The 12389-nt window shown below is 38.8% G+C and overlaps 1 protein-coding gene across 1 annotated transcript in view; it reads left to right on the top strand.

The window, feature by feature from the left end:
• syne2a (spectrin repeat containing, nuclear envelope 2a) overlaps positions 1-12389 on the top strand; it is a 91439-nt gene that overhangs the window by 35346 nt on the left and 43704 nt on the right. Inside the window, exons 52-68 of the mRNA XM_086264781.1 lie at positions 64-2101; positions 2205-2539; positions 2624-2768; positions 2991-3191; positions 3402-3646; positions 3728-3878; positions 4294-4437; positions 4543-4671; positions 5669-5851; positions 5995-6132; positions 6721-6906; positions 7132-7254; positions 7854-8036; positions 8299-8400; positions 9823-9924; positions 11538-11615; positions 11781-12188. Of these exons, the coding sequence (XP_086120907.1) occupies positions 64-2101; positions 2205-2539; positions 2624-2768; positions 2991-3191; positions 3402-3646; positions 3728-3878; positions 4294-4437; positions 4543-4671; positions 5669-5851; positions 5995-6132; positions 6721-6906; positions 7132-7254; positions 7854-8036; positions 8299-8400; positions 9823-9924; positions 11538-11615; positions 11781-12188 (4891 nt within the window). The remainder of the gene's footprint in view (positions 1-63; positions 2102-2204; positions 2540-2623; positions 2769-2990; positions 3192-3401; positions 3647-3727; positions 3879-4293; positions 4438-4542; positions 4672-5668; positions 5852-5994; positions 6133-6720; positions 6907-7131; positions 7255-7853; positions 8037-8298; positions 8401-9822; positions 9925-11537; positions 11616-11780; positions 12189-12389) is intronic.

Here is a 12389-nt window from a genome sequence, read left to right as displayed (position 1 = left end):
TTTGTGCACTTGGCATTTGATACTGTTAACTAATTGTTGTTTTTTTGTTCTGGATTTCGTTAGACACTCTTTGGGAAGCAGTGCACTACAGGCTGAAAAGCTTCATGTGCTCCTGCAAACAATGGAACACAAGAAAGCTATGATGGAAGGTTTGCTACGCTTAAGTAGACAGTTGTCAGTGCACTTGAGTGACACTGAAAGTTCAGGTGCTCTTCTTGGTCAGCTTGGAAATGTTCAGGAAGAATGGCGGCTTCTAAAAGGAAGTATCAAAAGAGCTCTGCGGCATGCCTCCAACTCCACCTGTCAATCCTCCCTTCTTTTGAAAGAAGCCGAACAGCTAAAAGCCAAACTCGAAGCTCTCCAGAAATCCGACTGTCAAAACCTTAACAGCAAAAGTGCCTTGGAATGTGTTTGTCTGACCACAGACCTAAAACTGTATAACCAGCTTTACATACATTTACAGTCCCAGTCAGATGCTCTCAACAATTTTTCTCTAGGTCAGAAGGAGAAAGATGAAATCGAGCATAGTCTTCAGGAATTGGCTTCCTTGCTCGGGGTCACCAAAAAGAAACTTGATTCTGTCACACTTAGCTGTGGTGACAGTTCTCCAACTAAGATCAACAAACAGCTACGAGACTTGATTGTATGGGCTAAGCAGGCAGAAAATCATATCTCTATTGGGAAAAAGTTAGCTCTTTTCCCAGAGGAGGCTCGTATTCAGATTGTCGAAATGAGGAAATTTCAGGCTGATATTTTATCTAGACAGTCCAAGATGAGAGTACAAGTTGACGAGATGAAAGACTTGGCCTCTAGTATGGAAAATGAAGAAAGTGACCAAGTGTTGAGGACAGTAGAAGACCTTTATGAAGCTATTGCTGACAGTTTGGATCTTGTTCTTGACACCATGGAAAAAGATCTTAAACAGAGAGAGAAACTGTTATGCGAGCTTGCTAGCATGGATGCCTGGTTAGCAGAAACGCATGCTAAAAGAAACCCCTGCGCTCACATTGAGAATATTTCAAAAGTGGACCTCAAAAAGCTAGAGAACGACCTGAAAAGTCATGAATTAGCCACAGTGGATATAGAGAGCCAGCTAGAACTGGTGGAAGTGATGTCAGAAAGTTGCAGGAAAATAGCCATAGGGTTGAGTCCAGCAGAGAGCCGCTATCTTGTCAACAGACTTTCAGGCCTTTGGACAGAATTAGATGGATTGCTAGCTCATGAGAAAGCCACCAGCTGGGAATTAAAGGAGCTGATTCATGAGTGCACTACTTCAGATGAAGAGTTATCTTCCATTCAGGCTAGTTTAAAGCAAATTTCTGCTGATCTAGAGCAGCTGAAGATCCCTTTGACCCAAGAAACCCTTTCAGTGATTGCACAATGGAAACACATGCTAATGGAGCATCAATGTCAAATCCAGGAGCTTCAGCATTGCCTGGAGCCCAAGCGAAGCTCTGTTCTGTGTTTTATCGGGGAACTGGAAGACCAGTTCAAAGCTCTTAGCATAAGTGCCTTTGAACAAGAAAAGTTTCTGCACCTAAAGACACAAATGGAGGAATCTAAAGATATTGTCAAAGAGCAAATCCAGAATGCCAAAAACAAAGCACTCGGTGTGGATGAGAGGTTTAAACTATGCCAAACAGTCCTCGTTGAGATTCCTTTAGTCAAAACACAAAGTCAAGAAGCAACAGATCAACTGGAGGTTATAGCTCAGGAGTTGCACCCATCTGTTCTTCATTTAGAGAGGGAAAGGATTCATCATATAGTTGATACTTTGGAGTCTTGGGAGACTCTTGGCACAGATGATATCAAAAACCTAGAAGCTCAGCTCCTGCTAGGTTTACAGTTTGACTCAGAGCTTCCTGCTTATATAGAACTCTTAGAAAGCACAAGAGTCGAGCTGGAAGGAACTGAACCAGTCAGTCCAGAAGAAACAGCCATAGATATTGCACTACAACGATACTGGGTCATTTGGCGAAGTATGGAGTCTGGGATGCGAGTTTTGGAAAATCTGGGACAGAAAGAAAAAACTGACCTGAGGAACTGCAAGGAACTATATTCACTTCGAGATTCAGTCATGCAAGAATGTCACTCGCAGATGGTAAGCTTAAATTATTTAGATATTTCATATATAGTTCATATTTTGGGTTCATGTTTGGGTGTTTTCAAAAACTCTTCTTTATTGTGTAACATCTGTTCAACAGGTCATGCTATCACAAGCTAGAGATTCCTTGAAAGATTATCACTGGGCTGCTCAAGGAGCAATAGGCTTCCTACACAATGCTGAGGCAACATTCTTGTCAGCTACTGGAGGGTTTTTGGATTGCGCTGAGGAACAAAGACAGACCCAAGAGGCTTTAGAAACTCTTGAAAAAGGTTTTCACGCTCATATTTGCCACCTTGTTGAACGGGTACCTCGTGAACCCTGCCTTTCCTTCCCAAAGACCGAGCAGCTCCACATCAACATCCTCAGCCAGCTAATGGTTGGAAGAGCCATACTGGAGGCCCAGGCGCAGCTCAGGCTTGAGACCTTGCAAAGGTACTTGGCTGTTCTCAATTTCTAAATGTAAATCTCTGTACCTTTGCGTCTTATGTATTTTCTTCACATTTCTTGTTCTCATAGGTGTGAATTGAGACAGCAAAGTCACCAAAAGTGCCACAAAGACATTTGTCAACATCTTTCACAGTTTGAGGAAAGGCTTTCAGAATGTGCTGCAGAACATGTGACATCATATGACAAATGTGTTGCCCAACAAAGAAGAGCTCAGGTAGGTTAGAGTCAGCTTTATGTCATTATCTCTACGTATTGTATCTGTTTGAACCTGGCATTTAATCACTTTGACAGCATAGAATTGTTAACTGTTTAGCCATGCTTGCAAAAATGCTTTAAGAAAGACAGTGCTAGTCTAGCTGACTTTGGCTACTTAAAATATTTCATTATCTGTTTGACTTTCATGATTTTAAATTTTAACTTTCATTACATTTTCAAGCTTCTGATGGAAGATCTTCACGGTCTTGCTGGGAGGATAGACGACCTGAGAGCTGTTTGTCCAATGCAGGGTTGTGGGGTTGGAAAGGATGGTGAGGTTGGTGCCCTCTGGAGGCACTGGTTGTCATTACTTCGTGATGTTGGCCTCCTGATGGTACGCATAGAGCAGAGAGGAGAGGAGTGGAAAGACATTACTGCAAGCGTAAGTTTAAATCTCAATAAAGCCTTTCGTACATTTAAAAAAAAAACAAATAAATGGCAAATTAAAACTGAATTAATATTTTTTACCTCTTTTGAAACTTTTGCTTTTCACTAACCAGAACTTAGTATGTGAAATGACTTTTACTGTTTTCTGATTAAAAAGACAGAGACGTGATCCATAGATATTGATGCTTCAATTTGATTTTCTTAGATGGAGCAGTGCTGCAGCTTTTTAGCCAGACTTCAGGCGGAGGTTCGAGACCCCACCACTGTGAACTTCACTGGAGAGGATCCACAGGAGCTTCTCGCCCTGGCTGAGATCCTTCAGACAGGTTTGGAGCAGGAGCAGCAGGACCTGGCCTCCCTGGAGCATCGACTGGAGCACGCCCTGAGCTTATCAAGTTCCCCAGGGCCTATTGGCAAAAAGCTGGTGAAGATCCAAGATAATGTCAGGAGGTGGGACTTCTTTAATATACATTTAGAAAGTGATTATTTATTTATGTCGAGTATGCTGAGAAGATACTTTTTTGCCCACAGCTTAAAAGAACGAAACCTGCTGGTTGTAGCTGCAGCCCAGGCCGAGGAGAGAGAAAGACGACAAGTTCAAGAAGAGATGGGACAGATTCAGAAACACGTGTTTCTCATTCTTCCGGCACTGGAAGCATGTTTGAATCCAAGCGAAAGACAGGTGGGCTTCGTCTTTTAATGTTTGAAACTTGGTATTTGAGATTTTATAGAGAGAGATATTAAAAAACAACAATAATATGGCTTCTTATATGCATGTAATAACAAGTAATCATCTTTAAGTGTTTAACATGTCCAACTTTATTATTGTCATTATTCATAAATGATGAAATATTACTTTCTTATGAGTGTTAGATTTGAAGTTGTTCACATTATAGTGAGAAATTCAAGCTATATAACAGTCAAGTTGCAAATTACACAATTTAAACTGTTTTTTTTAGGTACTCTTCTGTCCAGGTCCTCTCATTTGTAAAAAATCAGGGGTGCAGTAGAGTAGAGGGAGTAGAGTATTAAATGTCTGACCCACACTCCCAGTCTCTGTCTGATTCCTGTATTTTTTGTCCTTTCCACACTGACAGGAGCTTAGAAAGGAGTTGTCTTCCCAGAAGACCAAGCTTAAGTGCATCACAGACAGTGTGCAGAGCCGATACACAGAGGTTCCTGTGGATATAGGCAAGCAAATACAGGATCTCCAGATGTCTCTGCAGAGAGCAGAAGAGAAGGTGACAAGAAAATTGATTTCAAACTGTTGAGATCTGTTACTGACAGATAAATGATCTTAAGCTAAAGTCCGTTGGTGCAAATGTGTTTGTGTATGTGTCACACAGCTCATAGAGAACAGCCTCGTTAAGAAGCTGGCTAGCAGAGTGCTGGAGTTGGGTTCTGGCATGGAGAAGGTGAAAGCATTACTGGAGCAGAGAAGTCCAACAGTCAGTGAAGCTCAGAATGTCCTGAAGGTGTGTGTATTCCTTGTTTTCTGTTTGCTTGTGTGTCCACGTATGAAAAATAAATAAACCCACTGTTTAATTATGTCTTGTTAACAACTTTTTAAACTTTCTGTATTTTCAGTGCTGACTGTTTGTGTGTCCATCTGTCAGTGAGATTATGCAAAAGCTTCTCAGCTGAAATTATTCAAATTAGTGCAGAGGCAAAGAAAGAAGAGAAAGTGATCTCGCTCACTTTCATTTATAGTATTTTTGTAGGTTCTCAGTCATCCAGATCAGTAGTAGCAGTCTGAAAAAAAGCCAACCAGACTTCTTTAAATTTATAAAGATGCATCACCTCTCACTCACAAAAATGTGGATCATTACCACTGTGAGACCTTCCCCTACCTTTTTTTGTGACCTGTTGTGAGTGGGTGGGGAAGCATCTGGGAAGGGATCTAAGGATTGCATTGCATCTCTGTTCAGTGATAGTCGTTCCTTTACTCCTCTTTCAAACTATCTGTCTTTGGGATCCTCGAAAGTGTGACCTTTACCCATTAAGTGTAGTTGTAGAGCTGAGTCTTGTCTTTTTGAAGTGCCTCTTCTGTGTTGTGCCATATATTTGTGCAGTAGCTGTTTTGGTTTCTCCTATATAAAGTTACAGGCACACCTCACTGTACTGCACAGCATACATGTTGTTTAGTTTGCGTTTGGGAGTTTTGTTGTTGCAATGAACCTGATGAACCAGTCTTTTACTGTGAAATTCAACTTTGAATTCACAGCTCTTTACTTATTATCATTATTATCTTTACTTATAAAGTATGCTATAATTTGAGTAACTATTTAACTTCAGATCTCATTTGAAAAGTTACAAGTTGTATAGCTGACTAAGATAAAGTCAGATTTTCTTCAACTTCCAGCCACTTTGAGTGACCTCCACAAGCTGTTTGTCAATTTTATTCAAGCCAAATGAAACAGCTACAAATTCCTAAGAACTAATGCTAATCCACATTACCGTCTTGTTCTTCAGCATGTGTGGGATGAGCTGGATGCCTGGCACAGCAGCTTGATGCTCCTGGAGAGCGAGGTGCAGGATCTTGCAGAAGAGCAGCCGGATCAAGCCCAGCTTCTTATTGACCAGCTCACACAACCCCAGCAGCTCTACCAAGATGCAGCACAGATGGTTGAGCAGCGTACAACCTTTCTCAGCAAGGTCTAGTGCCACTACTATTGCTGCTCACCAATATAAATATATTAAATACAAATCATTTGTAGGCTACATATGCTTAATTTATTTTAGCTTACCACTCCATTTGACTGAATGCTTCATTTTCCATATATCGTCTTTTATGTTAGATCCCAAAGTGTCTTCAGGAGTTAGAAGATATTCTGCACAGCGCCACCCGCTGGTTAGGTGAGGCCCAGTCATGGCTCAGTGCTCCCTGCTCATTCACAACAGCAAAAAGCCTCCACAATCATGCAAAGTCCCTGCAGGTCAGTGAAGAAGCACGCTAACTTAATTCTTTTGTTTATATCTGTTTTATGTAATCTTCATGTCTTTATAGTTTCATTTTTTCCTACATGTATCCATAGATTGTATCCTCCAGTAAACCTCTGTATTTAGGCCTGTCCATGGTCACAAACAATATTATAGTGTAGTATAAGTACTATAATAGTATAATAATATAGTATATATTTCTTATATATTTCAAAATTAACTTTACAAATTGCCTCACAATGGCAATGAAACAGCATATACAAGTCATAAAATATCAACATAATATTAAAATCAAATAAAAGTAAAGTAAGTAAAGTAAATCAGAAAACTATACAATCTACTATGTTTATTATGTTAAAGGTGTGGGAAACAACTTTAATTTGACTTTGACATTGGATAAACTGAGGTACTGTACCAAGGTGAAGTTTAGGATAATAAAGATCATTTTTGAACTGTGACTCATGCAAAGCTACCTGAGTAGAGTCCAAGAATAAACATTTTGATCTAAAAAACAAACCTAAGGGGTTCCCTTTAACAAATGTTTCTTGTTAAATTTAAATGAGATTTAAATTTCTGATCTACAGCTGGTCCTGGATGACTCTGAGATGATCAGGGGGAACCTGCAGGATTTCAGGTTGGTGCTGGGTGAAATTTCTGCGGTGTGTGACATCAGTGCCCAGGAGGAGAGGCTGGAGCAAAACGACCAACAAGTCCTCAAAATGCAAGGCAGCATCCTCGAGCCACTGGAGCAGCTTTTGCAGGCTGTTGTAGTAAGAATGTTAACACTTCAGACTTTTGGGTTGTTAGCGATATCAAGTGTTCCAGTTTGGGGCACATTGAGTGGAATTTCTGTACTTGCATTGTAGCTGGATTTTTGAAGATTGCAAGCATTTACAGTACAGACAGCAGAAAGTGTCATAAACATTAGTTATAATGGTGGGCATATACAACAGTGTTCATACAAAGCTAAATGTCTAAGACAATTTTCATTTCAGGTGGTGGAGGACATGGAAGCTGAACTTAAGACTGTGGAGAAAAATGTGCTGAAAATCAGAACAATTTTATCCTCCATGGACGACTCCAATATGTCTCTGACAGAACATTTGCACAACAGACAGGTACAGCAATGCAATTAGATAGTGATTTATTTATTTTTTAAATAGTTTAGTGTGGTCGCAGTAGTACCGGTATAATAATAGTAATATTACTGTTATTACTAAACTGAATGGCACTGAGAGCAATTTACAAGGAAGTAAATTGAATGAAATACAACATAAAAGATGACATCGGTGTAATTAAAACACTTGTATTTACACTGCTCAGTGTTCCTGGATCAACTCATTTAAAGGGTGTGTCTGATTTTACCATCTTGGTTCATTTGCATGAAGCACAGTTAATAAAAGCAGTTTGTCCACTTTGATGATTTTTGAAGACAAAATAGACCTACTGGAGTATAAATTGATCTGTGGTTATAAAAACACGTAGGACAACCAGAAGATTTCTCAATAAGAAGTTTAGAAACAAATGCAGCGCATTTCTTTCAATCTTTACTAGAAACATGTAAATATGTATACAGTGAAATATAAAGCAGTTTAAGCTACAAATGTTTGTAAATGTAAAGAAGTGGCAGTGGCATAGATGAATGCTTAAACCTATCTGCTATCTCTCTCATATATATGGGGGAAAATGTCAAACTAACAGTTTACACGTGTTTCAGGTGATCCAAGATAATTTGTGCTCAATGCAGAGGATGTTAGAAGATCTAGAAAAATGCAAAGGAGAGCTTCACATCCCACAAAGAGCAGAAGAAGGACTTCAAGTCTACTCCGAAGCCAGGCTGCTCCTGCAGTCACTCGAGGAGCTGGAACATCTCACACAGCAACAAGCCTCTCTGCTCGAGGTACAGCATGTCTGAATCCTAGCACACAGGCAAAAATAAAGATTTTGTTCTGCTATAAAAGAAAAAAATGGTCCAACAAAAGGTGCTTATGATGCTGTCCTTACTTTGCTGATATACTTTAATGTTGCACTACTGTATGAAGCAACACTCATTCTTGTCGCCAACTGGATCCTTGTTTCAACACAGTGGATTTGTTTTTTTATGAGCCTCTGTCACCGCTTCCATTCTTTCTTAAATGTTCTCGTCTCTTTGACTAACCTAGAACAAGATCAGAGAAGAGGAAGAAACAAGTGCGATTCTTGCAATCACAACAGGCTCTCATACTCCTGGACAAATGCAACAGCTGGACACACATCTAGTCCAGGTAACATTTAGCTAAATAACTAAACCAGCTAAACAAATCAAATAACACTTGTGTGGTCTTTGCTCTTTGCTGTCGTGATTGAAGTAAACCTTCTTCTAATCATTTTGTGCTTGCAGTTCTCAGCAGCTTTTGATCAAATTGTTTTGGGAGAGGAAAAACAAATCACAATGTAGAAGATTTCTTCTTATTGCCAAAATTTAAAAGTGTTCTTTGAGCTCAGAAACCCGGTAGAACTGGTGAATCATTCAAGTGCAGTGACTATCCCCCATTCACTCAATTCACTCTATTATCTGGGATTAGATGAACCTTGCTGTTAGAATCCTGTGTGAGAAAAAAATACCATACCACCTTTATTTATAAAGCACTTTAACATAAAACCAGAGTTCACAAAGTGCTGTACATGCTAATAGCATAAGTAAAGAAAATTAAAATGAGATAAGTTAAAATAAAATAAATAACTAAAAACTAAAATAAATTGAAACATGTTAAAACAAATTGAGTCAACCCCTCTAATCAATGCCAAAGACTTCAGCGAATAAATATGTTTTAAGAAGACTTTTAAATTCAGAAAGAGAAGAGGCCTGCCTAACATGCAAGGGTAGATCATTCCACAACTTTGGAGCAACTACAGCAAAAGCACGATCACCTTTAAATTTATACTTAGTTTTCGGTACCTTAAGGAGCTGCTGATTGGCGGACCTAAGGGAACGGGCAGGTGTATATGGTTGTAGTAGCTCCGAGAGATTTAAACGCAAATAAGAGAATTTTAAAAACAATCCTAAAATGTACAGGTAGCCCGTGGAGTGAAATTAAAATTGGGGTAATGTGCTCAGACTTTTTTGTTCCAGTTAAAAGACGTGCTGCAGCATTTTGCACAACCTGCAGGCGCCTAATGGACGCATCACTAACCCCAAAATAAAGTGCATTACAATAATCCAGCCTAGAAGTAACAAAGGCATGGATTACTGTCTCAAAATGCTGTTTCGATAAGATAGGCTTTATTTTGGCTAATTCCCTCAAATGAAAAAAGCTAGATCTTACAACAGCTCTATAAAATAATTATACTGAGCTGTTCATCAGGCTCAAGGAAGTCCAAAAATCTTTGTTTTAGGGGGGAATTTCACTATTGTACTACGGTATTAAAAAGCTGTATAACTGTGTTTTGAGATTAAATTAAAGAGGTCTAACCTTATCCAAAAAGAAAATTATATTTGTAAAATTGCAGATAAAACTCAAAAAATAGAATGAAAGTGCAGGAGTAATGAAATGGTGACTGCTGCTAATAAAAACTTTAACTTCAATATTTACTGATATTGTTGTTAGATAAAGAAGAGTGATGAGAGTCGATAGAAAAGCAGTGTTTTCTTCCAGTTTTCCTTTAAATCACAAATTTGATCATATATCCACCCTTATCACTGAAAGCAGGGGGCTTTTGAGGTGTCTAACTCAGAGGAAGAGGAAGATGAGGATGACGAGAGTTGTCACTCGTCATCCTCTGACACACTAACAAGCAGTATTCCAGAGGTAAATCAGATGTAATTACATCACATGAAAGCATGTCTCTGGGTACCTCTGTATTTTTGGTTTCATTCCACAATTTCACATTCATTATTTAAGCTCACTGACAGAATTTCAAGTAACACACCCACAGCAGCAGAACATGTAAGACTTAGCAAATATTTTCTAAAAATGCACAGGATTTTAGGTCCTTTGGAATGAAACTCTGAATGTCTTGGGCTTCCTCTACTCTAATTATTCCTTCTTTATTTGTTCCTTGTGGTCAATCCATCATATCATCTCATCAAATTAGTGACCATCAAAGATTTTCCTGAAAAAAATTACATAATGATTCTTAATTTCTTTTTATATAACATCCACATCCTTGCTGTACTTAGTTCTCTGAAAAGAAATTAGTTCAAGGGATGAAGATAAGAAAACTACTTGAGCTTGGTCCAAATTTTTTAAAGCAATTATAAGATTCTATGGCTGTATGAATATGGATCATTAAGGGTGTAGCTACTTTCTCCCATATTCTGATATCTAGTTTGAGGTCATCTTAATCACATTTACATGCTCATATTCATTAAGTTTCTGCCAAGTGACTATCTGATTAGATATTTGTGTTAAAGAGCTGTTGGAGTGGTGTGTCTAATTAACTGGCTAGTGAGTGAATGTATTGCAGTGGCACCCAGTGCAGATACTTTTTTCTTGCTCAGCTGTCAGGGTAAAACATCAAACAGTCTTTGCCTGGTGTACATAAATATGAGTATTACAAAAACTCATATTGAGAGAGAACATCGTCACAAAAGAGAAACATGTTCTTTCTAAAAACATTAACTGGAATATTACACTGACAGTGGATGCTAATGTTTCTTTTCTCATATTCATGCATCAGTATCAGTGAAAACATTGGCTTTGATTTGGACTCTTTTAAAGGATATTATATGTGTTGTATATTAAATTGTGGTTTCCACAGGTCTCCACATCTGTTGTCAGAGATCATTCATCTAAATAGTGATTTCAGGCATCCATCCTTCTACAGTATATAAACCTGAGCTCCACTCCTGCGAGCCATACTGCCAGATTCTTTTAGCCTGAATAAATTGAAGGATGTAGCTCAAGCAGTTTTCTACATAATAGAATTTTAAGATGGACCCTCAGAGATGATGCTAAAAAACATCTAAAAACACTCCCACCATCTCTCTTTCAATTGCTTCATTTTGACAAAAGAAATAATGACAGCAGGGACCTGAAATTTTGCAGAATTCCTATTAAAAAGTATATTTTTTCCCTGAAAAATTTTCAGGTGAATCTGAGATGATCAGGTGGTAGGTATTTGGTGAACTGACATGGAATGACCCCTCGATGTAATTCTGTTCACAGTTTCTAGCACTAATACTTTATCTTTTTCCTGTGCTGTGGAAGAAACCAGAAGATTTTTGCATGCTCTTAATGAGCTGTGTGAGGCAGGTCATTGTGTTTGCTGATAACCCCACTCTGTCGCTGTCAGAAGCAGCTGCTCCTCAGAAACCTTTCCTTTCATACACACACCCAGGATGAAAATAGCATGAGTAATTTATATGTGTTTGTGCAAGGATTTGGTTTGCATTTGTATATTCATACAACCAATATGTTAGGACCCTGAGGACACGCTCAAGCTTTCAGAAGTGCAAAGGGAGGATATGGGAGAACATAAGCCACCGTCACATATGAAGGTAAATAATCAGTTTCATATTGGATATATAAGAGTATTTATTGTCTTTTCTTTCAATAATATGCTCTTTTTTATAAACATTTTCATAAGATTTTTTTAAACTAATCTTAATATACCTACCATAAGTTGTAGTTATTTCTAGTATCATCTTTCATTTGTCTTTCAGGTCCTGGAGGGTATGCTTCATCAGTCTTCTGAATGTGCAGAAAAGCCTGAGTTAGATATCAACTTTGAAGCCAAACAAGCTGAGGCTGGAATAATAACACCTGACGCTAAAGCTGATTTTGACGTAGCACTTACTCCTGAATCTGTGACCGCTCAGTCACTAAACACTGCAGCCGTCCCTGCAGCAAAAGGCCAGCTTAAAGCTGCTGCTGTGCACCAGCATGATTTACCGAAACACAAAGCCTTTGATGCTGACCCTCGCACAAACACCCCTCAGGCAGCAGCTGGAGCGGAAGATACAAGGCTGATTCCTTCAAGACCGATAACTCCATTTGCTGCTGGAAGAGCATCAGATGAGCTGATAGAGGAGGAGAAGCTGTCGCTGTCCACAGCTCCCAATTCAGATCTGGTAATTGTCTGAAGATTCAAAGAGATGTTGATCAAAGTTATTTAAGCCTAAGTAAATGGTTTCATGGACATTTAATTTAACAATAAATATACATATATATCTTACTTGGAGTAATAACTCAAAGTCAACTTTGACATTGGGCGCTAACTCATGTCCCCCAAGATCCATTGTTGTGAAGTTTCGAGACTTTCTATAAAAAAT

The sequence above is a fragment of the Aulonocara sp. 'chitande type north' Nkhata Bay genome, linkage group LG15, assembly GCF_057382095.1.
Source record: "Aulonocara sp. 'chitande type north' Nkhata Bay isolate Kocher_YH1m ecotype deep benthic linkage group LG15, A_spYH_male_GT1.1, whole genome shotgun sequence".
In the NCBI taxonomy this organism is placed as follows: Eukaryota; Metazoa; Chordata; class Actinopteri; order Cichliformes; family Cichlidae; genus Aulonocara; species Aulonocara sp. 'chitande type north' Nkhata Bay.
The sequence above is the reverse complement of the archived record's forward strand: the minus strand, read 5'-3'. Positions and strand labels throughout refer to the sequence as shown.